General features: G+C 47.4%; 1 protein-coding gene across 13 annotated transcripts in view; it reads right to left on the bottom strand.

Moving 5' to 3' along the window:
* The window catches only part of CEP164 (centrosomal protein 164), a 59,282-nt gene extending 33,997 nt beyond the window's left edge, over positions 1-25,285 (bottom strand). For 10 of the 13 annotated variants that reach the window (XM_045515633.2, XM_010953486.3, XM_010953488.3 and 7 more), the window contains exons 1-7: positions 25,132-25,285; positions 19,156-19,258; positions 16,284-16,395; positions 10,174-10,378; positions 3,503-3,658; positions 2,969-3,103; positions 2,229-2,306 (exon numbers count right to left, since the gene is read on the bottom strand). In XM_045515633.2, the coding sequence (XP_045371589.2) occupies positions 2,229-2,306; positions 2,969-3,103; positions 3,503-3,658; positions 10,174-10,378; positions 16,284-16,395; positions 19,156-19,237 (768 nt within the window). In that variant the 5' untranslated portion in view covers positions 19,238-19,258; positions 25,132-25,285. Of the gene's footprint in view, positions 1-2,228; positions 2,307-2,968; positions 3,104-3,502; positions 3,659-3,841; positions 4,133-10,173; positions 10,379-16,283; positions 16,396-19,155; positions 19,259-19,362; positions 19,530-24,903; positions 24,927-25,131 lie in introns of those variants that run through there. The other 3 variants (XM_074357048.1, XM_045515631.2, XM_074357049.1) reach the window with 3 other exon arrangements.
* Positions 25,286-25,786: the final 501 nt, after the last annotated feature.

Here is a 25,786-nt window from a genome sequence, read left to right as displayed (position 1 = left end):
TACAGACATGAACAGGGAGAATCTCTGCTCTGCTCTCAATTTGTTTGGCCTTGTGCAGACTGCCCTCTTTTCCCAAAATCCAGCATGTCCTCCTGACACCCCATTCCTGCTCCTGGTCATCCTTCCAGGCTCAAAACCTGAGCTACTGATGCCATCAGCATCATAAGTCTTGGTGGTAGATGAGAAGAAATCAAGTTATCATTCCAGAGAAACAAAGAGATGGAAGGCTTTGGATTTAATGCCAACGGACCAGGACCAGGCCCCACTCAGAAGGAAGAGTTTCAAAGTAGACCTGGATCAGGTGGATGACTCTCAGAAAAAAAAAAAAAAAAAAAAGTGTTACAGTCGCAATTAAAACATATCTGATTGAGCAGAGCCAAAAATGAGACAGTTTCTGAGGCAACAGACAGAGCCTAAGTATAAAACGGGGCCTGTCCAGTGGCTAGAGCTGGACCAGCAGAGAAGACCCACCTACACCTCAGGGCCTCTCTTCCAGCATCCTCAACCTCAGCCAGCCTGGGAGCTTCACTCTGGCTCTTGAGGTGAGCTAAACGCCAAGAAAAGAGTCAGAAACAATATGAACGTGGAAAAGAATGATAAGGACATAATAATAAAAGATAATAAGGAAACATTTAAGTCCATGACATAGGCACTGTTGTTTCACTGGTCAGTTTTGTGATGATTCTAACAAACCTGAGTGATCTCTTTCATTTGAAAGTGTTTAAAGTCTTTAAAAGAATTTCCTATTCTGTGAAATGCTTAACTGACCCTGCAATCAATATTTAAATGTCTGGGGAAATCTGAGTTGATGTCGTGATTTATTGGTTTTGTGAATACTTTGGAAATATTTAGAGAAAGTTTAATTGTTAAAAATTAATAAATCAGACACTAGACCAAGAACATATAGTAGTGAATGTTCCTTCTCAAGTAGAAAAATGCATGGGGAGCTTTTGGCTATTATGATGACACGATGAGTTTTGGGGTTGGTTTGTTTGTTTGAAAAAACATTCTGGTGGGAGTGGAGGACAGACCGGAGAAAAAGATTAGAAGCAGCAGGACTGCTGAGGTGATATTCTGGAAGCTATTCCCACCCATGTTCTGCAATTCCCAGGCCTCATGCCTTTGCTCAAGCTGTTTACTTGCCTAAAACATCCCTTACACCCTCATATCTAAAATTACCTATGCTCCAAGACCCGGGTTGAAACTTGTCTCTTCCAAGCTCTCTCTGATCTCTATGCAGGTAATTTCTCTCCACTCAGAACTCCTCCAAACAGTGTACCTATGCTAGAGCTCTTTAAACACTCTGCCCTTCGTGACAGTTTCCTAAATATTTATTTAAGCAACAGTTACTAAGCGCTCATTAAACACAGAGTACCCAGCATCCTTCTCTCTCTCCAACTGCACGCTCCTTGAGGCCAGCCCGGACCATACCTCACCAGTGTCCGTATCTCCCACAGGGTCTAGCACAGAGGCCACTACACAGCCAGCATTCAACAAATGTTAAGAATCTGGATGGTATCACACCTCTGTTCCAAACCACTGATGGCTCCCAATGCCTGTGTGATCCAATCCAGACTTCTGAGCTGGCACTCAGGTCCTCCACCATCCAGCCCAACCTACCTCAGAGTCCCATTTCCCACTCCTGTCCCACACGCGCTCTGTACTCCAGTCGAAGGAGACGCCCTCGTCCTGCCCTCCTGCCGCTGCCTGTGTCGTGCCCTGCATCTGGACCTCTCTCTCACCACTGTCTGCCCAGTCCTGCCCATTGTCCTTCCTGGCTCACCTTAGAGGTCAGATTCTCAGTGAAGCCTCTCCTGGTCAATCCAAGTGGGCAGGAGACCCCAACTTCTCTCTGCCCACAGCACCACATTTTACCTTCCCGATGGCCTCACTGCATTCTATTCTGAGTTCCAGTTATGTAAGTCTCTCTTTTATGAGACTGTAAACTCTCAGAGGGCAGTAATCACAGCTAGTCAAGGCTTGTGTGGCCTTTGCACCCTAGCAAAGTGTCTCACATAGAAAGAGTCAGTAAATGGTGGTTACTTGATAAATGAGGGAATGGATGAATTCCTTTCCCCATTTATGCTTCCCCAAACCCCAGAAATCCCATCTGGACAGGACTGGGACAAAATGGTTCTCTTTGCAAATATGTCTGCCACGAGGAGAAAGGATTAAGAAGGAAGGAGGGAAATCCCAGACATTAGCCTGCATGGGCTTCAGGCTCTTACCTCATACTCAAAGTCACCCCCCAGCGCCCCAATGTCCAGGTGCAGGTTCTTGAGAAGCTCACTTGAGCTGCGCGCACTCTGAAAACAAAAATGATGGAGGAAACTGGTCAGCCCAGGGTGTGGGCCAAGAAGCTCCTCGCCAGTTATGCTTTCTGGGTCAGACTCAGCAGGTGTAGAGACTGGGCAAGAAATGAAGCTGTGGGCTAGAAAATCATTTCCACTTATTTTCAAAGTAGCACAGAGTTTAGCCAAAAGGTGAAGACAACTCAAGTATCCATCAACAGATGAATGGATAAACAAAATGTGGTCTATTTACAGACTGGAATACTATTCAGTCAATCGTGCTACAACCCGGATGGACCCTGAAAACGATGCTACATGAAAGAAGCCAGACAGAAAAGGACAAAGACAGTATATGATGCCACTGATATGAAGTATCTCAAATAGGCAAATTCACAGAGACAGAAAGTAGAAAAGACACCAGGGACTGGGGGGAAGGGAGAACGCAGAGTTAGGGTTTAACGGGTACAGACTCTCCATTTGGGATTATGAACAAGTTCTGGAGATGGACAGCAGTGATGAGCGCGTAACACTGTGAAGGTACTTAAGGCCTAATTAAGAACTGCACATGTAAAAGGGGTTAAAATGGCAACTTTCACATTATGTATGTTTGACCACAATTTTAAGAAATCTTTAACAGCACATAGGATTTGCAGGCCAGGAAGAGGATTTGTCATTACCTGGTTGTCACTTTCCACCTCATCCTCCTCGTTGGTCTCCTCCCCTAAAGCCAAGAGGCTGAGAGCATTCTTGTCCTCGTGGCTGGAGCCCAAGAGCCCCTTTGCATAAGCAGATGTCTTGAGACCCTGTGACGGCTCCAAAATAGAGAAGGAGAGTCAAGGCACTTATTGGGAAGACCTTCAGAGTGCTTCCCCCTCTCTCTTTCTGTTTAGACGTCTCCCAGAGCAAGCCCACCATGTCCAGGAAGCTGAGCCCAGCAACTCCCAGCTTACACTGACCCCCTCCCTTCCCAACTCCTACCGCCGTGGCTGCAGGGACTGGGAAATCAGCACTGACGTCCCTATGGCCTGGGTCCATCCTCCACAGCCCAGAGTCCATGTTCAGCATCATCCAAGTGTGACTCACCTTCCCCACTAGATTATGATTTGAGGAGTCAGCCCATGCCCTCTATTTCTCATCTATGGGCTGTGGTTCCTAGCATGGAACATGGAGGCTTCACAGTAAATACACTGAACACAAGAAAAAGCATTTACCAGCGAGAGTTCCCTGAGCTGACCGGACTCCACCGAGCTCCCCAGGCTCACACCTCGAGATCCACGAAGAGCAGAGGGTGGGGCATCCACCAGGCCTCGTAACGGAGCCAGGGCCCCGAGAGAAACGTGGACGGGGGCTAACGAGGAGCCCAGGGCCTGGGCAACAGAAAACATCCTGTTACAAACCCAAGAAACCACAGGGCTCTCAGAGTGTGGAGAAGGATATAAAAATAAAACATCTAATTCCTGCCCGTTCCAATCTAAACCACCTCCGTTCAGAGGCTGCTAATGAAACACAACATCCAGAAATTATCATCGCGCCGACTGTGTGAGACTCACAGGCTGCCTTCCTGATTCTCGAAACTCTGCCATCTCACAGAAAGCGGTTCCTTCACATCTGGCAGATGCGGCAGACGGTTCTGCTCTCCTTTCACATAGGAAGTGGGGGGAGGGGGAGAGCAGAGACAAAAGCCTCATCTACGAGCATGAGAAGGCTCAATAGACAAAGTTTAAAACTGATGAATCAAGAAAAAGCAGCCTAAGCATGTTATTCACAAATACGGAAGCAAACACCAGAAGACAGCCACTGCCCCTGGGGAGGGGCACACCCACACCCCAGAACTGCTATATTTTGTTGTACGCCTTCTGCTGAGAGCTGACATTGTTTGACACAGGCATGTATTATTTTGATTAAAATAGTAACTATGAAAAATACACATGAGCCACAAAAGAAGAACTCTCCTTCCGCTCTTCACTGATGAGGAACGTGGCCAGAAGGAACCTCACCAAAGGACTGAGCGGGCCCCTACTTCCCCGTTCTCAGGACGACCAAACGAAGGCTTCGTGCCAGCAAGGACTGGGATAAGCACCCACCTGGGCGTCAGAATTTGTGAGACCTTGGGCCACTCACATGCTCTTGGATTCTCAGTTTACTCATCTGCAAGACAGAAGTGAAGTGTGTCTTGCCACTTAGGAAGGTTTGCTGAGAAGTTCAAGTTCCAGTGAGATCCTGAAGGCCAGGAGCATACGTGTGTGGCCCAGGACTACACCAGCACTAGGGAACTAACACTGTTACAAGAATTCACGTTACAATAGCCTGGGCTCAGAGGCAGAGGCAAGGATAGCATTCTGAGGACAAGTTACAAAGAGCTTGTTAAAACTCTCAAACTGAAAATGAATGTACACCACCACATCTGAAAGGTGACATGAGATCCCCCTCCTGATTTCCAATCATCTGGCTTATTGCAGGGTTAGGCCATAAAGTTTCTGGTTATAATAAAATTGGCCTACACTGCCTGAGCCCTGGGCACTGGGGTAAGCACCTGTCTCATTTCACTCATAACCACCTAAGGCCACAGTCCCCACAAGAGCAAATGGAGACCGGTGAGGTCAAGATCGCTGCCTCAAATCACAGGGCCAGCAGTGGGGCGGACGAGGGATGGGAACCCAGGGCAACCTCCAAGCTGGTATTTTACACTTCCAGTTGCAGTGGAAAAGGAGCCCAGGAAAGCTGCTCTGAGGTGATCTGTGAGCAAACCCAGCCTGCACCTCCTGGCTTCTGCCCTCCCAACCAGCCCAGCGGATCAGCAAGTAGAACTCTTCCCACACTGTATTTATGGAAAATTACAGACTCCTAACATGGCTAATTTGCAAACGTGCTGGGGGCCTGAGGGAGGGAGACGGGCCTGCTGAGGGCTTTGTTCTCCCAGGCCTTTACCAAATCAATGGTTAGCAGGGAAATTATACATCCCTGGCTCCTAGCTGATCAGCTTCTGTAGATGGCCATTAACTCTGACTATGGGCCGTGCATGGCGTTGTCCTTCAGAGCGGATAAACTTGCTGCCATTGGGCTAATTAAAACTTTCAGGATCATCTGCAGCTTATCTGATATTTATAGCGCTACAGTAGTTCTCAGAGCTAACGGAGAACCAGTGCACGCCAGCAATTAGGAACCCGGGGTAACAACTGGGTAAAGGCACAGCTGGGCAACAGCAAAGAAGAGCTGGGGAAAAGCAGCTCGACCCCTGGGGTCTCTAGTCCAACCTGACTTCTGAATGAAGATGATGACTCTTTAAGGGACAAAGGGTCAGAATGACAGGGCAAGCCCAACCCTTGAGTAAATCCCGGTAGCGGGGGGTGAAGGCCCAAACGCAGTCTGCACAAGCCCGAGGTTATTCACGTGGTTCTGGAAACTCTGGGAAGCAAGGAGCGGAAGAGCTCACTGAACGGTAGAAATCTTCTAGGCTTCAGCCTCTCGCGACAGTATTAACTCTCTAGTCCTCTGTGATTCTAAGAAGGGGCTACGTTCAGAGCCTGGGGGTAGGGTGTCTACTTGGGAGGACTCTTCTATAATCAGCTGATGGGGAAGGCTTCCCAAGTCCTGGGACAGTCCCTACATCTTGCATGAGTGCCAAGGTCAGCGCCACTTTGCTCACCCTCAAGACTGATCATCTTCAGAGCACGTGAACCACCCGAATTACACTGAGATCCAGGGAAGGGAAGTCTAGATACCCTCAGCCCGTATCTTGCAGGTGATGGGGTAAAAGCAGCAGGAAATGCATGTCATCCTACAGATGACCATCGTGGGTGGTTATGGGATCGACAGTTACCAAGGGAGGACAAAGAACAGGAGAGCAGACCTGATGGCTGCATTAAGATGGTCAGCTCAGCCTGATCCCTCCCTGCCAAGTTCACTGAGGCCCGCAGGCCATGCTCTCTAAGAAGCCTACCTGGTCGAGAAGCTGCATCTTGCCTGGCTCTGCAGTGAGCCCTCTGTTAGAACTCAGTTCAACCAACCCCTGCCTGAGGGGGCTGCTGCTTGGCTGGAAACAGGCTTGCTGAGAGGCCTCCTGCCCAGCCGGGGAAACGGCCACCTCCTGAGGATGCTCCAGCTGCTCTGGCCCCCAGGGCAGAAACCTGGAGTCCATGGCTCCGATGGCCTTGTGCTCGCCCTCACTAGACATCCTGGAAGACTCGGCTGCCAGACAATAGACCATGCCGGTAAGATCTTTGCACGGAATTTCCTGCACACTCTCGGGCAGCCCCAGGCCTTCCAACCGCCTAGAGATCTTGACCATCTGCAGGATGTGCTGGTAGAACCTCTGATCCTCAGAGTAGTCTTCACTCTCCGACTGCTCATCAGCGGAGCTTTGCATGTGGGAAAACTGGGGCGCTAGGAAGGGGCTGGGGTGCTGCTCTCTGGGCCCAGGGCCTGACTGACCCACATCCTGCTCAGATTCCCGTGAGCTCTGCAGGTCCCACGGGAAGTTGGTCACCTCGCCCAGGATCTCAGAGCCAAGGTAAGAGGCCAGGCTCCTGCTGCTGGTCTCCAAGTCAGGCCCAAACCCACTCGGCTTCCTGCCTTCTTCGGGCGGCTCTGCAGAGCCTGGGGACAGTCTTTTCTCACTGGCAGGAGACTCCCCAGGGGCACTTCCTGCAGGGGAGTTCTGGGCTGGTTCTGAGGTCAGGGTACCAGGGGGGATTAGCAAGGGTGCGCCTTCAACTGAGGCCTCTGGAGACTCAAGGTCATCAGGTTCTGTTTTCTTGCCACTCCCGGGGGTGTCCTTGTGGACAAGCTTGGAGACCTGTCCCATCCATAATCCCAGGGGCTCTCTCCTCCTCCTGCCCCTGCCCACGCTCCCACCATTTCCAGACACGCCCTGACAGCCGAGGTCTCTGGCTGGGCTGCTATCTGACAAGAACAGCTTGCTCTTCCTGGAAAGCAGCATGGGGTCAGAAGAACAAGGTAACAGGGAGGGGTCCGCCTCAGGGGATGGTGAGGGGATGGGGCTCTGACCCTTGTCCCCCTCAGGGCCAGAGGAGCTCCTCTGGGCCACATTGTGGCTGTGCTGCTCCCCTTTCAGCTGTGGGCCTTTGAGGGTTTCCGAAAGCTTCGAGCAGACAGAGGCCTGGCTCCTGCCCTCTAATGCATCCTGCCCGTTCCGGAAGGGCTCGGTGTTCTCGGGGCCCAGAGGGCCAGGTTTCCGCTGTCTGGTCCTCATCTCCAGCTCTTCTATTTCAGGGTCTGAAAACCCCAGGTAGATTTTCTCTGCCAGCTGCTGGGGTTTCTCCAGACCCTGCTGATCACCTAACTCTGTCCTGCAGTGGGCTGGGGCCCTGCCTAAGATTTTCTCCACGTCGGCAAAGATCTGGTGGGTTCGGGAAGCTTGGCCTTTGGAGAGCGGCTGTAGCTTGCTGGGCAGGGAGCCCATGAGAGGCCAAGGGGTGTCACCCGGCAGATATGGGCTCTTTCCTTTCTTAGAGGAGCCCTCACTTCTAGCCTGCATCTCTTGATTTAAGTCCAGGTCAGCAAGCCCAGGTGCTAGGAGAGGGGGTGGGCCACGGAGAAAGGAGGAAGGAGGCAGAAGTCCCTGCTCAGGCTGTGTTTCCTAGATGGGTATATAAATAGGCAGAGAAAACTAAGACAAAACACTTGTAATTTCTACTTACTACCTCCATTTTTGGTAAACCTTTAGCAGAAACCCACCCTCCATTTAAAGTAAAACACAAATCCAAGAGGGAAGAAAAACTAAAAACTCCCTTGGGCTTTGTTGTTTTCCGAGTTCTAGTTTCTTTATGTGTAAAGAGGAGGCTGGGCTAGATCGATGACTTACAAACCTTCCTCCATGGAACCTGTGGGTTGGTTCCACGTGTTACCTTGGGGGCCACCTATAGGGTGCATGTGATGGGAAAGGGGCATCCCCAAGACCCACATCCCCAGGTTCAACCATAGCAGCTCCACTTCTTTATATGCTGGACCTCTATGAAGGAACTGACTGGAAGACACACTACTAACAGAAGCCTGAAAATCACCAACTGGGTCATACGGAAGGTAACATCAAGCTCCTAATTCTGTGATTGGTCAATGTCATAAAATCCACCATCCTTATTACGGACTATCAGAAATAGTCTAAGAAGGGAGAGAAGAGGGGAAGCATAAGCAGTGAGCTGAGCCTTGGAAACTTGGACTGGGTCTGCTACCAAAGGCACAGAGGTTGAAACGGCTCAAGAGAGGTCCACATGGTCAGAGAGTCTTAGGGCAGAAAAAACCCTAAAAGATCAACCACATCCTGCAAAACATTCACACTGAACTCCCCCCAGCTCATGAGCACACATCTCCAGAGAGCCCAAACCCCCTGAGCCTGGTCGCCCACCTGGTCAGCTCCAACCCCTGGACAATCTCAGGTTTGAGCTGCCTGTTCTGAGCCCTAAGATCCAGAACGGCAGCCCAGGGCTGTCCAACTGCCCTCAGCTCCTGAAACCACAGAAGGAATCCTTTTTCACACAGCACTCCAGGAACTCAATCACACACCTAGAACTTGGTCCGTTACCCGGTCCTCCACCCAGAACCCTCACTTCATTCTCTCTCTCACCTCTAGTCATGTCAGAGCCTGCCCAGATGCTGACTATCATTTAAAAGAGTTCTGGATTGGTGAGAAGCCCATTATCCATCTTTTATCTTTCAAACACATGCCATTAGAAAATGTCCCCCTTTGGCAGTTACTTGTCCTCTTGTCTCTGTCTGGAGGAATGGGCTTGTTATCTTATTTCTCAGAACCATGACTGGTAATATGGGGGGGAGGGGATGCAATAGTATCTGTACAGCTTGGAATGATAAAAAGGATAAATTCAAATTCACTAGCAACCATCAACATCAGAACTGACACCTTGGGAAGGAAGGAAAGAAAATGGAGGAAATCTTCACTGAGAAGTTAGCACCAGGAACCGGTGGGAAACAGACAATAAGTAAGAGCGCAAATCGACTGGACCATTAGGAGGGTTGAAAAGATATTCCCAATGCTCCCCACCTGGCTACCTGGGTTCCCATGTCCCTCCCTCTCGTCACTGTGGCCCACCTGCCGCACACCTGGCTGAAGGGAAGAAGGCCAGGTCCCCAACACCACTGCAGTGCTCTGGGAGAGCCTGGGCCTCGCCTCAGTACGGCCCCAAGTCTTAACTTCTCCACCTATAAAAGAAGGGTGATAGCTCTGCCCTCTAAGTCCAGACACACTGGAGGGACAAATACAACCATGACAGGAAAGATCACTTTCAATTCTGAGCAGAAAAGCTACTGGAGATCAAGGTGGTCACACTGCAGTCAAATTTCAGCTATCCACCCTGAGCCGAGGACACTGGCAGCAAAGACGATCCACGGGAGCAGATAAAGCCCCAAGCTTTTCTTTTTGGATCTTGAAGGCACTGGTGTTCTGAACACTGAATTACGGCTCATCAAATGTCTAGGAATCTGCACCACTGAGACACAGGAGGAACCCACACCAGGAAGGCCTGACTCTGAGAAAAGAGAGGCACTCTGCCCAGCTCGGCTCTCTGGCCTATGCCAACGGCTCCCTGTGCTCCGGATCTCCAGCAGGGCAAATAGCATCCCTTCTTAGACTGCTGCAAAACACCATCCTCAGCAGAGCACGTGCTCACTAATCCTATTATGTAGTTTGTGCCTCCCAAGGAGGAAAAAGAAATTGCTTAGAGAGAGTAACAACTTCTAGAAACTGAAAAGAAAACTTGCCAGAAGAGAGGCACAATTCAGATGATGTGCTGTCAAAAAATGACTGTTGCTGCTGCTGTTCTCAATCCCCCGGCCGTGAAGAGCTAGAGCTTCCCAGCATGCCCTTGGGTTCAGGCCTGGCCTCTGGGAGCCGGACCCGCTGACTCACCAGGGGGCTTCTGGAGGTCTCTTTGTCCTTCTTGTCTTTCTTTTCCTTTTTCTTTTTCTTTTCTTTCTTCTTAACGACCCCAGGAGTGGAGAGCTTCCCTCGCTCTTGGATCACCAGGTTCCGATAGTGCTCATCACAGGGGTGGTCCCATGTGGACTGCCCATTGGAGAAGTTGAAATAGTAAATATCGCCTGTGATATCCTGGCTGGGGATGAGCAGAGGTCAGAAGTTAGTCCCTGCTCAGGTCCAAAGCGACATATGGAAAGAAGAAGAAAGAAGAAGGATGGGGGAAGGAGGAGGCAAGAGGAGAAGAAGGAGAAATGACAAGGAGGTAGAGAAGAGGAGAATTATGGGGAGAGGCAAAGAAGGAGAGAGAAGGAAGAAGAGAGGAAAGGATTAACACAAAACTGAAGGGTACCATTTGGCTAAGAATGAGGACTTCCCTTAGAAACAAACAACTGGGACACCTAAGGACTTCTCTAGATGGAGACGTTTAATTACTAGGGCTCCTGAGAATTCATGCTAGACTACAGTAGGAATAAACTTGGTTTGAGATGGATAAGTACAAACTCTATGGTATCTTGGATATAAATTCTAGGATAGAATTCCTTAATATTTTCATCAGTGGTCTAAAGAAGAAAGATGCATTGTAAAAGCTCTGGTTTTGCAAAGACTAAACTCATGAGAGGTGATAATCCAAGCCAGTTGGGATCAATAGTAGAAGAAAATAATGTAGAAAATGGGTTTAAAGAATCTATGTTTCAACGTGGACCAGTCCAGAATAAGCCATTCAGCCCATCCACCACTATCAGTTATCCATTAGGACAGCTAATAGGAAAAAAACCCATTCACAACAGCAATACAAAAGATATAATACCCAGGAGAAAATCCAAAGTTTTCAAAATTTTCATAAAGTTTTACTGAAAATTCAGGGGGAAAAAAAATAATTGGAGAAACACCCCTGTTCCTGAAGAGAAAGATTCAAGTCTGTAAACATGCCAATAATCCCCAAATCAATGTACAAATCCAATATAATCCTAATCAGGCTCCTTAAGAAACTTGACCAGTTCAACCTCAATTCAAATAAAAGGGAAAATATGCAGTAAAAACAGGAAAAATATCAGGGGTAAAAGAGAAAAAGAAGACATGCAAATGGCCAAGAAGCACATGATAAGATGCTCAACATCACTAAACATTAAGGAAATGAAAATTAAAACTACAGTGAAATCCCACTTCATCCCCATCAGCATGATTAATATTAAAGAAGCAGAAAATAACAAGTGTTGGTGAGAATGTAGAGAAACTGGAAACTTAGTGCACTTCAGGTGGGAATGTAAAGTGGTGCAGCCACTGGAAAAACAGGATAATAGTTCCTCAAAAAATTAAAAACAGAATTACCATACGAACCAGCAATTCCACTCCTGGGTACATACCCAAAAGAACTGGAAGTGCAGATTCAAACAGATATTTGTACACCATTGTTCACAGCAGCATCACACACATGGCTAAACAGAAATTCTCAGACGCCAGAAACAGAAAGAAAACACAAAATCTGAGTGGGGGAGGGGGAATGGAGGAGGGGTAAGTTAGGAGTTTGGAATTAACAGATACATACTATTATATATAAAATAAACAAGGACCTACTGTAGAGCACAGGGAACTATACTCAATATTTTATAATAACCTATAACAGAGAAGAATCTGAAAAAGAATATATATACACGCCTGAAATCACTTTGCTGTATGCCAGAAACTAACACATTGTAAACAAACTATACTACAGTGAAAAATAAATTAATTGATTAATTATTTAAAAAGTTATCTTTTTAAAAAAAAAAGAAAGAAAACATGAAACCTGAGTAATAAGTCCATGAATTGACAGGTCAAGATCAGTATCTGACCCGGACACAGGCCCGGGAAACTTGGCTTTTAAAGTCCATTCAGAGCACAATATGGCCTTAGGCCTTCATGAATTTGGAAAGTGGAAATGAGACCCCTGGTGTATCTGGGGCCCTCGGGCTGTGCCGTTCACGAATAAGAGGACCTAGTGGGCCGTGGAAGCAGCAAGGAAGCGCGTCACCCACTCCAGGTTCCAGGCAGGTGCAATAAAATTTCATGAAAAACTGAAACCCCAAGACACTTGTGGGTATATAGTTCAAAAGATGGTAAGGAAATCCCACAAAAGATGGTAAGGAAATCCCAAGTCAGGAAATTAATGTAAAAATTTAGTCCTAAACCACTGAAAAGCCCTTGCAGAAACCCTTGCAAAGCCACTCAACAACGTAGGAGTGAGACCTCTACAGGAGATGAACTCACAAGATGCACAGTAAATAATTACAAACCACGTGAGGCAACACGTCACCGTAAGGGAAAATCAGTGACACAATGAAGAGAATTGTGAGAGCAGAATGACCAAAGACAACTAAAAATAACAGCGTTTAAAATTACTGTGGGGAGAAAAGGAGTGGAATCCATAATGAAAGACAGACCTCTAAAAAGAAACCACACATGTTGAAAAGAACATAACAGAACTTGAAGGAATTGGTAGAGTCATTAAATTAAAAACAAAAAGAAAAAAAAAAAACCTGATGGGTTAAAGAGCAGATCTGACACAGAAGAAGAAACAAATAGTGACTTGGGAAATACATATACTAAAGGAAATTATAAAATATAATTTAACATTTTGTAAATGTGAAACAGAAGTTAAGAGACCTGGAGGATAAAATAATAAGGTCCAATACATTTCTAGTAAGAGTTCCAGAAAAGAAGTGACAACGGTTGAGAACTTTCCAAAATTAAATAGAGACGTGAGTCTTCAGAGGAAGAAAGCGCTCCAAGTCCTGAACACAGCAAATAAAAATGAATCCATACCTAGATACATTGTAGAGAAATGACAGAACACTGAAGATTAAAAAATAATAATAAAAACAACTGGAGGGGGGGAGGTTGATCACCTATAAAGACAACAAATGAGACCAAAAAACATGTTTAATTAACGAAACCAGAAGTCAGAAGGTAAAGGTGCACGATATTGTCAAAGGGCTGTTCCACAAGTAATTCTGTACTCAACTAAACCATTATTCACGGGTGAGACCTGACAATAATTGCTCAGGACACAGCAAGATGAACACGTTTAGCAGGCTTGATACAAAGGACATTTATTTAAGAACGCTGTATCCAAAAATGAGAGAATACATTCTTATCAAGCACATACAGAAGCTTTATATAAACAGGGTCACTTACTGAACCACAAAAGAACTCTCAACATATAACTAAGAATAGAGACTGGGATAGTGTGCTGTACATCAGAGACAGACACACTGTAATTGATTCCACTTCAATTAAAAAAAAAAAAGAATAGAAGTAATAAATAAAATTGGAAATCAGTAATTTAAAAATTACCCAAGCTCTATCTTATCCCCTTCAAACTATTATTTTGAAGCAAAGACACTTAACACAATTTTAGAAAATCAAATCCAGTAATATATAATCATTACCAAGTGGAGTTTACCCCAGGAATGTAAGGCTAGTCTAACATGTGAAAGCCAATCAATATAACTGACCATATTAATAGACGAAGAGAAAAAAAACCATATAATCCTATCAATAGATGAAGAAAAAGTATTTGATAGAATCCAACATCCATTTCTGATTTAAACTCTCAGCAAACTAGAGCAAACTCATCCTGACAAAGGGCATTTACAAAACCCTACAGCTAACATCCTACTTGATAGCTTTCCCTGTAAGATCAGGAATAAGGCCCAACATTCACTGTCACCACTTCAGTTGCACTGGATGTTCTAGTCAGTGCAGTAAGGCAAGATATAGAAATAAAAGGGATCCACGTTAAAAGGAAGAAGTAAAAATGTCTTTATTCCCAGAAGACATGACCATCTATGTTGGAAATCCTATAGAATCTACAAACAAGCTTCTAGAACTGACATGAGTAAGTTTAGCAAAGTTGCAGGCTGTAAGATCAGCATACAAAATACAATTTTATTTTTATATGAATGCAACCATCAGTTGGAAACTGACATCCTAAAAGATACCATTTACAGAAGTATCAAAAAAAGAGATAAATCTGACAAAATATGGGCAAGATGTGTACACTAAAAGCTATAAAGATTTCTTAGAGATATTAAAGAAAACCTAAACAAATAAAGATAAACTGCGTTCGTGAGTTGGAAGACTCAGTACAACTTAAGGTGTCAGTTCTCCCAAATTGACTTACAGATTCAATGTAATCCCAGTCAAAATCCTAACAGGATTTTTTTTGTAGAATTTCACAAGCTGATTCTAAAATTCATATGGAAATGCAAAAGACCTAGAATACGACTTTGAAAATGGAGAACAAAGTTGGAGGATTTACCCTAAATGATTTCAAGATTTATAATAAAGCTACAGTCATCAAGACAGTATGGCGTTGGTATAAATGCAGACAAACAGATCAATGGAAGAGAGCAGAGAATTCAGAAACAGACCCACACATAATGGTCAATTTGGAAAGAAAGCTACAGACTTTTCAATATGAGAGTAGCTAAGTAAATCAGCATTTTTAAAGTGTAACACATCTATACATGGAAAAGTATGCAGCTGATAAGAATGAGGTAGACTTTCACACACTGACACAGAAGGGCCAAGTATACTGCAAAGCAGGTTTAAAAAAATAACACTGAGGGGTGGTGGCATTAAAAGACGTGGAAGGAATTCCCTAATTAACAGCAATTACTCATGGGATTGGGAATAAGGGTAAAAGATAACATGTACACATAAGTTTCAACGACTTATTTTAAAAAGTGAGAAACAGTTCACGCTTTCCTTCCAGGATGAGAAAGCATTAGCCTCTGTGATGCATGTGCACATTAAGGTATTATTCTACTGATTATATTTCTCATGTGGTTTTTAGTTAGAAAATGTATCCAAAGGCAGAACAGCACAGATATATACAAACTTAAAAACATAAAGAGAAGAAAGAGATTAATAGATAAGACCAATGCGGATATTGGTGGGGATATTGGAAACCAAACAGAAACAGCCATCCTACAAACTTTTCCTACAGACACAACTGTGAGTCCTCAGCACCTGGAATACTGTGTGCAGTGCTGACGGCGTCACAAGAAAGATGTCACAAACTGGAGAAGGTCCAAGGAAAGGTGGCTACAGAGATCCAAAGAACAGGGAGCCTGCCGTGCGAGGAGAAGCTGAAAGGATTATGACTGTGCGGCAGAGATGAGTAAGGCTAGGATGGCAGTCGTTTTGAAGCATGGCCAACGCATCAAGCGGTACAGAGGAGAACAGGATAATTACACCTGGCACACAAAATGCACAATATTTGTGGAAGAGGCGACCCCCTAAGACATCTAGGGACTAGTCTGGGACAGACATAGGAAATCCCACGCTCCGGCAGGAAGTAAACTCAGGGCACTGACCATAGGGAGACAAGTGGAGAGAGGTCTGTGCGTGTGATGAGAACGGAGCAGCATCAACAAGAGTAGGGGTCCCCAGGGGGCGAAAGATGGCAGCAGCTGCCCCCTCCTCGGCCAGTCTGTCTCCTCACCATCAACCTCTGCTCCCCTGAGACAGCCTGAGCGAATGCCTGCTTCTCACAATCCAAAGAGCTCAAACCAAAACTGGAAACACGCACGGATCTACAAATATGGACCTATTCGTGAACAGGTTGCCCAAATCCAGGGATGGGCTGTCAGGGGAGACAGAAACCGCTGCCAGTCGGTGTAGCCTCACTACAGACCTCTCCAGCACCAGCATCCATCGTGGACCCCTAAGGGGTCACTACCCATCTCAGTCTGCAAAGAATAACAGTGACAGCTCCTCAGTGGGTCTGAAACTGATGCTGGCCTAGAGGACCTGACGCAGGGCGGCAGCTTATATCCTGGGACTCTGGATATCAGCGCTGAACCCGTACAGGGACCATCAAGGTGACCTGGGCTCAGGCCCTAATCATCAGGCAGCCCATCAGAGGACTGGCCCATGGCTGCCCCCAACTCTATGCAAGACACCCTTCAAAAGGTGGCCGGCTAAAGCTGATCGCTGGTGTCAGGCCCCCTCTGCCTGACAGGCCAAGCCGGTGGGCTGCACCCATGTTGACTCACCACGGTTTCCAATCCACAGGCAGTGGGGCCACGATCCCCTCCCGTGCCAGCCACATCAGCTGAGGTTCCTTTACCGGATCAATACCGATCTCTTTGGCAAATTCAAGAATTTCTGCAAAAAGGGGCAGGAGGGTGGGAGAGTAAGAGAGGTGGGGGCGGGGAGGGAGATGGTGGTGGATGCAAAGAAGGGAAAATCACAATCAGTCTTGTGAGCTGATAAGACATACACTGGTCTCTGCCCCAGTTCCTGTTAATATTTGGTCTCTGGTCCCAGTTCCTGACACAGAGCTCTTAAACTCCTTGGAACTTCCTGAGTGATAGGAGAGTCTTTGGTCTCAATGAGGTGACTCTGGGTATGCTCCTGGATGGCTCCTGATCACCAGGAAGACTAGGCCATGATTAGAAGCTTGGAACTTTCAGCCTCAGCCCCCACTCTCCAGAGAGAGGCTGGAAAATGAGGTAACAAGGGATCATACCCACACAAAGACGCCTCCATAAAAATCCCTAAACAAGGGGTTCAGAGGGCTTCTAGCACCTCCACGTGCCGGGAGGGCGGCACAGCCCAACTCCACGGGGACAGAGCTCCTGCACTTGGGACCCTCCCGGCCCTCGCCCTGTGCATCTCTTTATCTGGCTGTTCACACCTCTATCCTTTAGCATATCCTGGATGGGTCACCTCAGTGGAGGAATTTGGAGGCTGACATACCTGGGGACTAGGAAAGACAAAAAGGACCAGCTGGAATTTGGCTAGCCAAGAACTAACTGGTTCATTCACTTTGCAAGTATTTGAGTGCCTCCTATGTGCCAGTCACCCTGTGCTGTGACCAAGAGAGAAATGGCCTCTGTCCCTATGGAGCTTACATTCTGGTAGAAGAAACAGCCACTGAAGATGTAAACAGATAAATACACAAGGTATTAAAGCTGATGATAAACATACCAAGGAAGCAAATGAGGTGTGAGTTACAGAATGTCAAGGTGGAGGGGTGCTCCTTTAGAAAGGGTGGTGGGAAAACCTGGTTGAACAGTGACACTTAACTAAATCCTGTAGGAACCACAGGAGCCAGCCATGCAGAGCACTGAGGAGAGAGCATTCAGGCAGAAGAGCAGGTGCAAAGGGCCTGTGACACATCGCAGCCTGGCCTGTATGTGGACAGGCAGAGTGAGGCAGAGAGGGGCAGCGGGTGAGCCTGGCCAAGTGGCAGGGCCAGGCTCCACAGAGGCCTGCAAATCCCACGGAGGCTGTCATGCTGAGTAAAAGGGAAGATTATTAAAAGCAGAGCCCTGATACCACATGCTTCACACCATAAGGTCACTCTGGTGCAGCACAGGCTGGAGAAGAACATGAGGAGAAGCAGGGAGGCTGATTAGGAAGCTGCTCAGAGTCCAGAAGAGAAAATGGTGGCTCGAGCTTAGGACGTCTACACCTGACTGAGCAGAAGAGAAGTTTTATCAATCCTTAGAAAAAGTTAGACCCCATCTATGACAGCAAACCAAAAAAGATAAAAGATACTTAAGAAATAAACCGAGCAAGAAATGTGCAAAACCTAAATGAAGAAAACTTCATCACTCCTGAAGCACACCAGAAGGACACAAATGGAAAGGAATTCGATGTTCTTGGATCAACATCCAAGTTGACCTGGATGAACAATTTAACCGCATAAAGATGTCAATGCTCCCCAGGTTCATTCATAAATTTAACACAATTTTCTCTAAAATACCAACAGTTCCCAGACACACAGCCCTCCCCAGAACTGAACAAGATGATTCTCAAGTTCATGGGGCAATAAAACAGACAAGATAATCAAGAAAACTTTCACAAAAGAAGAGCCATGAGGGCATGTCAGCCTTATTAGGTATTAGAATTTATCACTTATCAGTTAATTAAGAGCATGGTACTGGCATATGACTAGACAGCCCAATGGAACAGAAGAGAGAGCAGACCCAAACACACACGGGCGGCACGCAGCTGGCGAGGGAAAGGTGCGCTATTCCATGAATGGTGTGGGACCAAACCAGAGAAAATGTGAGAGCAGGGAGGCCTTTTTAACTATGATACAAAATTCAGGGGCCACATGAGGGCGGACTGATACATTTAACATAAAGATTCAAAATTTCTACATGGCAAACATACAAAAATCCCATGCTGTAACAAATCCTATCCTGTCCTAATGTGGGATCCACGGACTCCTCCACATGCAAGAGTTCTTCCACAAAACTGGCTTGTAAACCACCTAAACTATAAGCAAAATCTGTGTGCCTGGGTCCACGCTCCTAAGAATTTCAAAGAAATCTTCACTCCCCCCCAAATAGCACAGTGCTTCAAAGTGCAAGCCCCAAAGCTGTAACACCTGGGTGTGGATGCCAGCTGCCCCAATTAGTACACTCTGTGACTTCAGGGAAGTTACTTAACCTTGCTGTGCCCTGGTTTCCTCATCTGTAAAATGGGGATAATAATAGTACCTAACTCATGGAGCTGCTGTGAGGGTTGAAAAGGAAACACATGTAAAGTTCTTAGTAGAGACTGGCACATAGTGGCACTCAATTAATGTTGTTATTATTGTTATTAACAATGTTATTCTTGTTTTAAAAAACCACTGCTTTAGTTTGTTCTTAAGCAATTCAGTTTTCCCTGGCCTCAGAACACACTGTATTTCATGATATCCCCTACGATAGTTTCATGTAAAACTAATCACTGATCTGACCCAAGGTCAGCCAAGCAACAGGCCAGGTTAGGCCTATGGGCTGCAGTTTGCCAACCCCTGATCCAACCCAACTATCCTGACAGCCCTGTGCATGTACTCACTGGAAGAACAAAATTAAATCAGACATAATTGCCCTCAAAGCACTATTACAATTCACCCAGGCCTCTTACCTTGCTCACTGGGGATGTAGGTCTCATCATAATCTTCCTCCAGAACCAGCTGGTCTCCTATGCGAATGGGTCTTCCAGCCATGATTGGTCTGAGCTCGAACGCCTAGATCCCAGAGACCCCCACCCAAAGAGAAAACCAGTGCCCCAGCTTAGAAGGGGGAAAGTTGGGTCACCAACACCTGCAGGCCAAGTGAGTGGGGGGTTTACCAGATGCCAGGCAGAGCGGAGGGTGGGCCTCAGAACTCAGGCTTCACAGGCTCTGCACCAGTGAAAGTTCCCTGGGACACACTTCCCCCAAAGCCTTGCCGAACACTCCGTGGACCACAAAAGATCTGGAAACTTAGCTCTCTCAAGAGTTTGACTTCATACACTCCCCCTGAAATAGGAGTAAGAACTAACAGTATAGAACCCCCTGCTAGAAAACCCTAGTGAGACACCAAAATAACTAGCAGCACACACACCCCCCGGATACCAACATACGCCACGCTGTCCCAACACGTACCCCCATTTACATTCAACAACACCCTAGGGAGCTTACAGTCTAGTGGAGGTCAGCACGCCAACAGTAGTAGAAGGCAGAAGGGACAAAACACATCCTGCTAGAAGTAACATATTCCCCCTGAAGGGATGAAGGAAGGCTTTGTCAAGGGGCTGGGTACCAAAGGCTGGCAAGAGTTCTGAGAGTGGAGAGAGGAACTCTAGGCAGAGGGAACAGCACCTGCAGACAAGGTGTTCTGGAGCAGCGATGCCAGCGTGCATGGCAGGGGCGGGGGTTGAAAGCCAGGTCCGGGTCTGGTCGTGGAGAGCCTGGTAGACGATGCTGAAGGGCCCTGACTCTGCTCTGTAGCAAAGGGGAGTCACTGTAGGCTTTGGTGGAAGAAAGTGACACGGAGTGGCCTTTTTTTAGGGTGAGAACTCTGGCAGGAGAGGCCTGGCTGGACTGGAGAAATGAGAGACTGGGGTCAGGAAAACCACTGAGAAGGCTGCTGGCCTGGGGAAAGACGATGAGGACTTAAACTAGGGCAGAAGCAGAGGAATGGAGAAGGGACAGACACGGGGAACAGATGCTGTGATGTGTGGTTTACTAGGACCAGGATGGGGTAGGGGGGGAGAGTGGAAAGGAATCAACCTGAATCCAAGGTTTCTAGCTCCAGAGACGAAGCAGAGCCACAGTCTTCAACTGACAAGTGTGCACTTCTAAAACTGCTCCTCCCTTCCCATCCCGACTCTGGCAACTACCTCGGGACCCCAGGTCACAGCGCCTCTCCCCTACAGCAGCTCCCACATTGAAGCCTGAGACAAGTCACCCTGTAAAGCGGCTGCTGCAGATGGCCCTGCGGAGTGCCTCCCCAACCGAGGGGGTGTCTGCCACACTAGGGTGACCAAAGGGGGACTGGAGGAGCAGGTCCTGACCTCTCCCGTAGCCACCTCTTCAGAAGCTGTCACTGCTCCACCTGAGGCAGCAAGTGTGACCCAGCCCTCGCAGAGCAGGGGAAGCAGAGCAGGGGAAGCCAGTAGGAAGACCCTGTCATTGAAAAGAAAGTCGGGGGAGGGGGATATATATAGCCGAGTGGTAGAGTGCAAACCTAGCATGCATGAGGTCCTGGGTTCAATCCCCAGCCCCTCTGTTGAAAAATAAACAAACCTAATTCCACATCCCTACCCCCCCCCAAAAAAAGAAAGAAAGTCGGGACGTGGCTTGTGATGAATGATCAGGGAACGCCCAGGTCTGGTGACACTGGAGAGGGATCCCGGTCTTGCCTTAGGACTCACAACAGACGGTTCCCTTTGTTAGTAACTGGACTAAAGGGAGCCAGGCTCTGCCCCTGCTCACTCCAACCATGACACCTCCAAGCAGTAACTTCCTGTCTCAGGAAGAAAGGCTAAAGGAAGAGGCATTCTTCCCAGCTGTACTTAAGCCCAACTGGAATCTGATCCCTACCCTAAGAACCCATAACACCATGAGGACGCGATGCTTAAGCAGGCTCACGTGAGGAGATGAGTGGGGGCCGACCCAGACAAAGTAGATCAGAAAAGTACCAGGAACCAGGGCGAGAGATGTGGCCCATGGCCTGGTGGCTGAAGGAGTCCTCGGAATCTTTAATCCTGAGTCAGGGAGGAGACGGCGAGAAAGTGGGAAAGGACCCCTAGGGAGGGAGGAGTCACAGCGGCCTGAACATTAGGCTGGACATTATTCACCAGGCAGTGATCTTACAAGGCATTGTACTGACCAGCTCATAGCACGTGAGAAATTCTGCATTGGAGAAATGTTACCTATCCCTCGACACGTCCCATCTCCAGAAAGCATGGGGCAGGTAGAACCTCTGTCCTCGTGGCAAAATGCCTAATTATCTCTTTACAGAACGGTCTGTGTTTAACTATTTAAAGATCAGGAAGACCATGGAAAATCTAAATTCATGAGTCACTCAATGTCAAACAAATTTCCTGCCAGAAAAAGATTAAAATAAGGGTAGGGTATAGTCTACCTTCTTTCCTTGCCTGGCTTCGGGAGAGATGTGAGCAAGGCCAGGGCCAAAAGGGCAGGAGGAGGGAGGTGCAGGGATGGGGAAGGCGGGGGAAGAGAGACCATATTTGTTCAATGGCTCCTGGAGATCATTTACTCATTCGAGAAATATTTGCGCCGCTACTAAATTTATTTACTGCTGCACTTGAGATGACAGGTGATTAAAAACAGATTTAGCTGCTACTCCCCTGGAGCTACAGTTGAGTGAGGAAGGGAGACAAACCAATCCAACAGTCACAGAGAAGTGTATGGTTTTAAATGAGGTTAGAGCTCTGAAGGAAATGAGCATGATTTAGATGAAGCCTAAGCTGAGAGATGAAGACTGAGTAGGTATTGACTAGAGAAAGAGAGGAGGAAAAGGTGTTCTAACAGAAGCAGCAGCACGTGTGAAGGCCCTTCAACAGGAAAACCACACTAAGCGAGAAGCAGCATCGTTGGAGATGATGCTGGGCAGGTGGGTGGAAGCCAGGCCATGCCGAGAACATGGCCTTTAAAATAAGAGTTGGAAGTGGAGAAAGGGTTTTTCCAGACATGCATTTTGACAAGATCACTCTGGCAGCCCTTGGAAATACAGACGGGAATGGAGGCCAGATTGGAAGGAAGAAAATCAGAGTGGCTGCAAAGACATGAGGTCGGAAACCACAAGCCCACCTAGATGAGAGGTGATGATAACCCGGCCTGAGTCGTACCAGAGGGAAGATGAGCCGTCTAGGAAAGCAGGCCTGAGATCAGCCACGGCAAATACACAGCACACAGCCTAACACTTCCCTCCAAGCTCGAGACTGTGAGGGACATCACCGTCAATCACAGCACCTTAGACATCCCTTCAGAACCGTCCACACTGTACTCCATGTAGCACTCAGCCACAGATCAGAGGAAGCCTGATAAGATGTGCCTGAGACACAATGTGAGCCATAGAGCTGTGGGGGACGGTCACCAACTGCACTTACCCATCTCCTGCTAATCCCTGAATCTAGCAAAAAAGGAATGGTTCATACACCTCCTCTAGGAAGCCCTCCCTGGCTTAACCTCAGCCTCTCCTGTCAACTTATAACCACCTCAGCACAAAGGACAGTCTTCCTTTGTTCACAGGCATATTTTTCTCAATTTTACTTTTTTCTTGGGAACGTGTTCCACCTCTCCCTGTTAAACCACAGACGTCTGAGGGCCATGCCTCTGCCCCCTCCTGCATTCTCCAGCCAAGCCTAAAATAAGATATGTAAACTGTAGGAGCTCGGCCACTGCTCTAAACCACTAACATAAGACCAAGGAATCTCAAGAGCCAGAAAAAGCCCTTAAGACCTTTGGTCAAACTGGTCTTCCTCTGCCAAATGTTTCCTCTCTATGCTTTCAGTGACAGACAGCAAAATGGTTGAAGCACCAGTTTGGGGGCCAGAAAACACCTGAACTAAATCCTAGCTCTCACTTACCAGCTGCATGACCTTAGGCAAAGTACTTCACCTCTCTAAGCCCCAATAACCTCACGTGTTTAATTCAAACCATCATGATGATCTACTTCAAAAGGCTGTGTGAGGGTGAAATGAGATTAATACTTGTAAAGGGCCTAGCATGGTTCCTGGTACACAAAACATGTTCAATAAATTTAGCAGTATTACTGATGTTATTGCCAATTCCACCGTTAGATCATTCTTAACTGTGAAAAGGTCTTTCTCATATTAAGCCAAAAATCTGTTTCTAAGAAACTTCCTATTTGTCCTGTTCTGCCCTCTGGATCTACAGAAAGCGCCCAAGGCATCTCTACTCCCAGCTAAGTATTCCCAGCTCCCCTCTGTTCAATATACACCAGCTTCCCAATCCCTTGACATCATGCTTACCCTCCTATGCAGAGGATTATGACAATTAAAGCTTATATTCACTGAACACTTCCTATGTTCCAACACCTGTACTAATGTTATATATGTATATGCATATATATCATCTCACCTCATTCTCTCAGCTCAGTAGGAGTTATTATCCCTACAGCTCAAAAAAGAAAACTGAGGCTCAGTAAGTTTTAAAAAATGTTTTAAAAACTTGCCCAAGGTTTCACAGCTAGTAAATGGCATAGCAGGACATGCATGCACCCACATCTGACTCCAAAGCCCTGAGCTCTTGACCACTCTGACATGACTAGCACACAGGGACAATGGGAGGGGTGGCAGGAGAGAGACTGCTATGGAAGGCAAGGAGCACATTATAAAGGGCTTGGGAGGACTGACGCTGTATCCTGTACATGATGAGGAGCCATGACAGGATCTCACAAAGGAGACTGGCCTGATCAGATCTGTAGTTTAGGAAGATGATTCTGACAGCTTTATAAGAACTAATTAGAGAAGGACAAGAACAGAGGCAGAGGGAGCACTTAGAAACTTATCCTGGAAATACAGGCAAGAAATTATGAACTAGGTCAGTGGATGTGAGAATGGAAAGAAAAGGTCAGATTTCAGGGGTATGAGGAGGCAGAATAACAGTCCTTCACGTCATGTCTGGATGCAGGAGGACAACAAGGGCACTTAAACCAGTACACTGGGATTATCTGTTCACTTCTATGCCTTGCCGGACAGCCCCATCTAGCCCACTGCCTAGATACAGGAAATGCCCAACAAATGTCCGCTGCGTATATTAGATGAATGAGTTCCAGATGTAGACGGTGGCTGACTGAGTGAACAGTGAAGTCCTCATGACACAAAAACTACAAAGGAGTGACAGATCTGGAGGACCAGGAAGGCTGGGGCGGCATTCAGTGAGCGATGATCAGAAAGTAAGTCGGAGCTCAAGAAAAGAAATCTGGCAGGAGCCATAGTCTGGGGAGTAACCGTTAAATAGATGGTAACTGAAACTGAGTGAAATCGCCCAGAGATGGTGTGTGTTGAGTAGAAAGGAGAGGCTTGCAAAGGCAGATGACGCGGGGTTGGGGGGGAGGGGAGGGGAGGGGCGGTTGGAAACCCGAGAGAGACGATTCGTGGAAGGCAAGTGTGGAGAGCGGTTCCAGACAGAAAAAGGAGATTTCTGAATCACTGCAAAGAAAGTAAAAACAAATAAACGAAAACAAAAAACTTCCTAACTTCCCCAGCTGGCCAAAAGACGGCTTAAGGTTGGGTCAGCCGTGATTCGGGTACGGGGGGAAGCTTCCCCACAAGAGAAGTGTTCAAGCAGAGCTCAGAAGGCCGGCCTTGCACAGTAAGTCTGAACAGGACAAACAACGAGCGCCCTCGCAAGCTCACCCCGTGGCCCCGGGCCCGCTCTCCCGGCCCCGCCAGCACCCCGGCCCAGGCCCGTCCGCCGCTCACAGAGATTGCGGATAGAGGCGCACTGGTCTGGCCGCTCCGTCTTCACTTTAAGTTCCCGCCCACACTCGTGCACATCCCGCTCGGCGGCACACTAGTGTGCCTCGACTCTCTCGCTTCCCTCCTTCCCCCACCACCCAACCCCTCCCTCGGGGGGTTCCTCACCTGTCCCCAACCCCCGGAGTCCCTGGGCGCTGGCTCCCAGCTTTGCGCAGCTTCCCCAGCATCACCCCGGCTCCCCGCTTCCAGGGACGCCGGGGTGTTGCCCTGCAGCGAACAACAACCACTTCCGGAAAGGGTATCAATCTAGCAACTGAGAGTCCCGCCTCTACCCGGAGTCAATAGGTCGCCGAATGAGAGCTCTGGCATCGGATTGGTTAAAGGTCCCGTCGGATCGCTGCACATTTCGCGTTGCACCATGGGAGATGTAGTCCAAGATAGTTGATGCGGCTCTGCCAGGGATTAAAAGAGAGTTGTGAATTTAGATATGAGGGGAATTTCTTCCCGGGAAGGAAAGGATCATTCACAGTATTGACAGTAACGTGAATTAACTAAGGCAATTTATTGGCCATAATTTTTAATAGTGTGATTCTTATCAGATGAATGATACACTGATCATCAATAATCAACTCACTCAGGCTTTAATAAACAAAAAAATGTGAATGTCAGGTAATAGAGACACCGCCCCCCTACCCCCCGCCAACACACACACACACACACACACACACACACACACACACACACACACACACACACACACAATTACTCCGCTGTGCTGTGACTAAACCAGTGCACACCTGCCCAGGAGTTGAGACCATAG

The sequence above is a fragment of the Camelus bactrianus genome, chromosome 33 (genome assembly GCF_048773025.1).
Source record: "Camelus bactrianus isolate YW-2024 breed Bactrian camel chromosome 33, ASM4877302v1, whole genome shotgun sequence".
NCBI classification, from domain to species: Eukaryota; Metazoa; Chordata; class Mammalia; order Artiodactyla; family Camelidae; genus Camelus; species Camelus bactrianus.
Note: the sequence above shows the minus strand (reverse complement) of the source record. Positions and strands in the feature narration are given on the sequence as shown.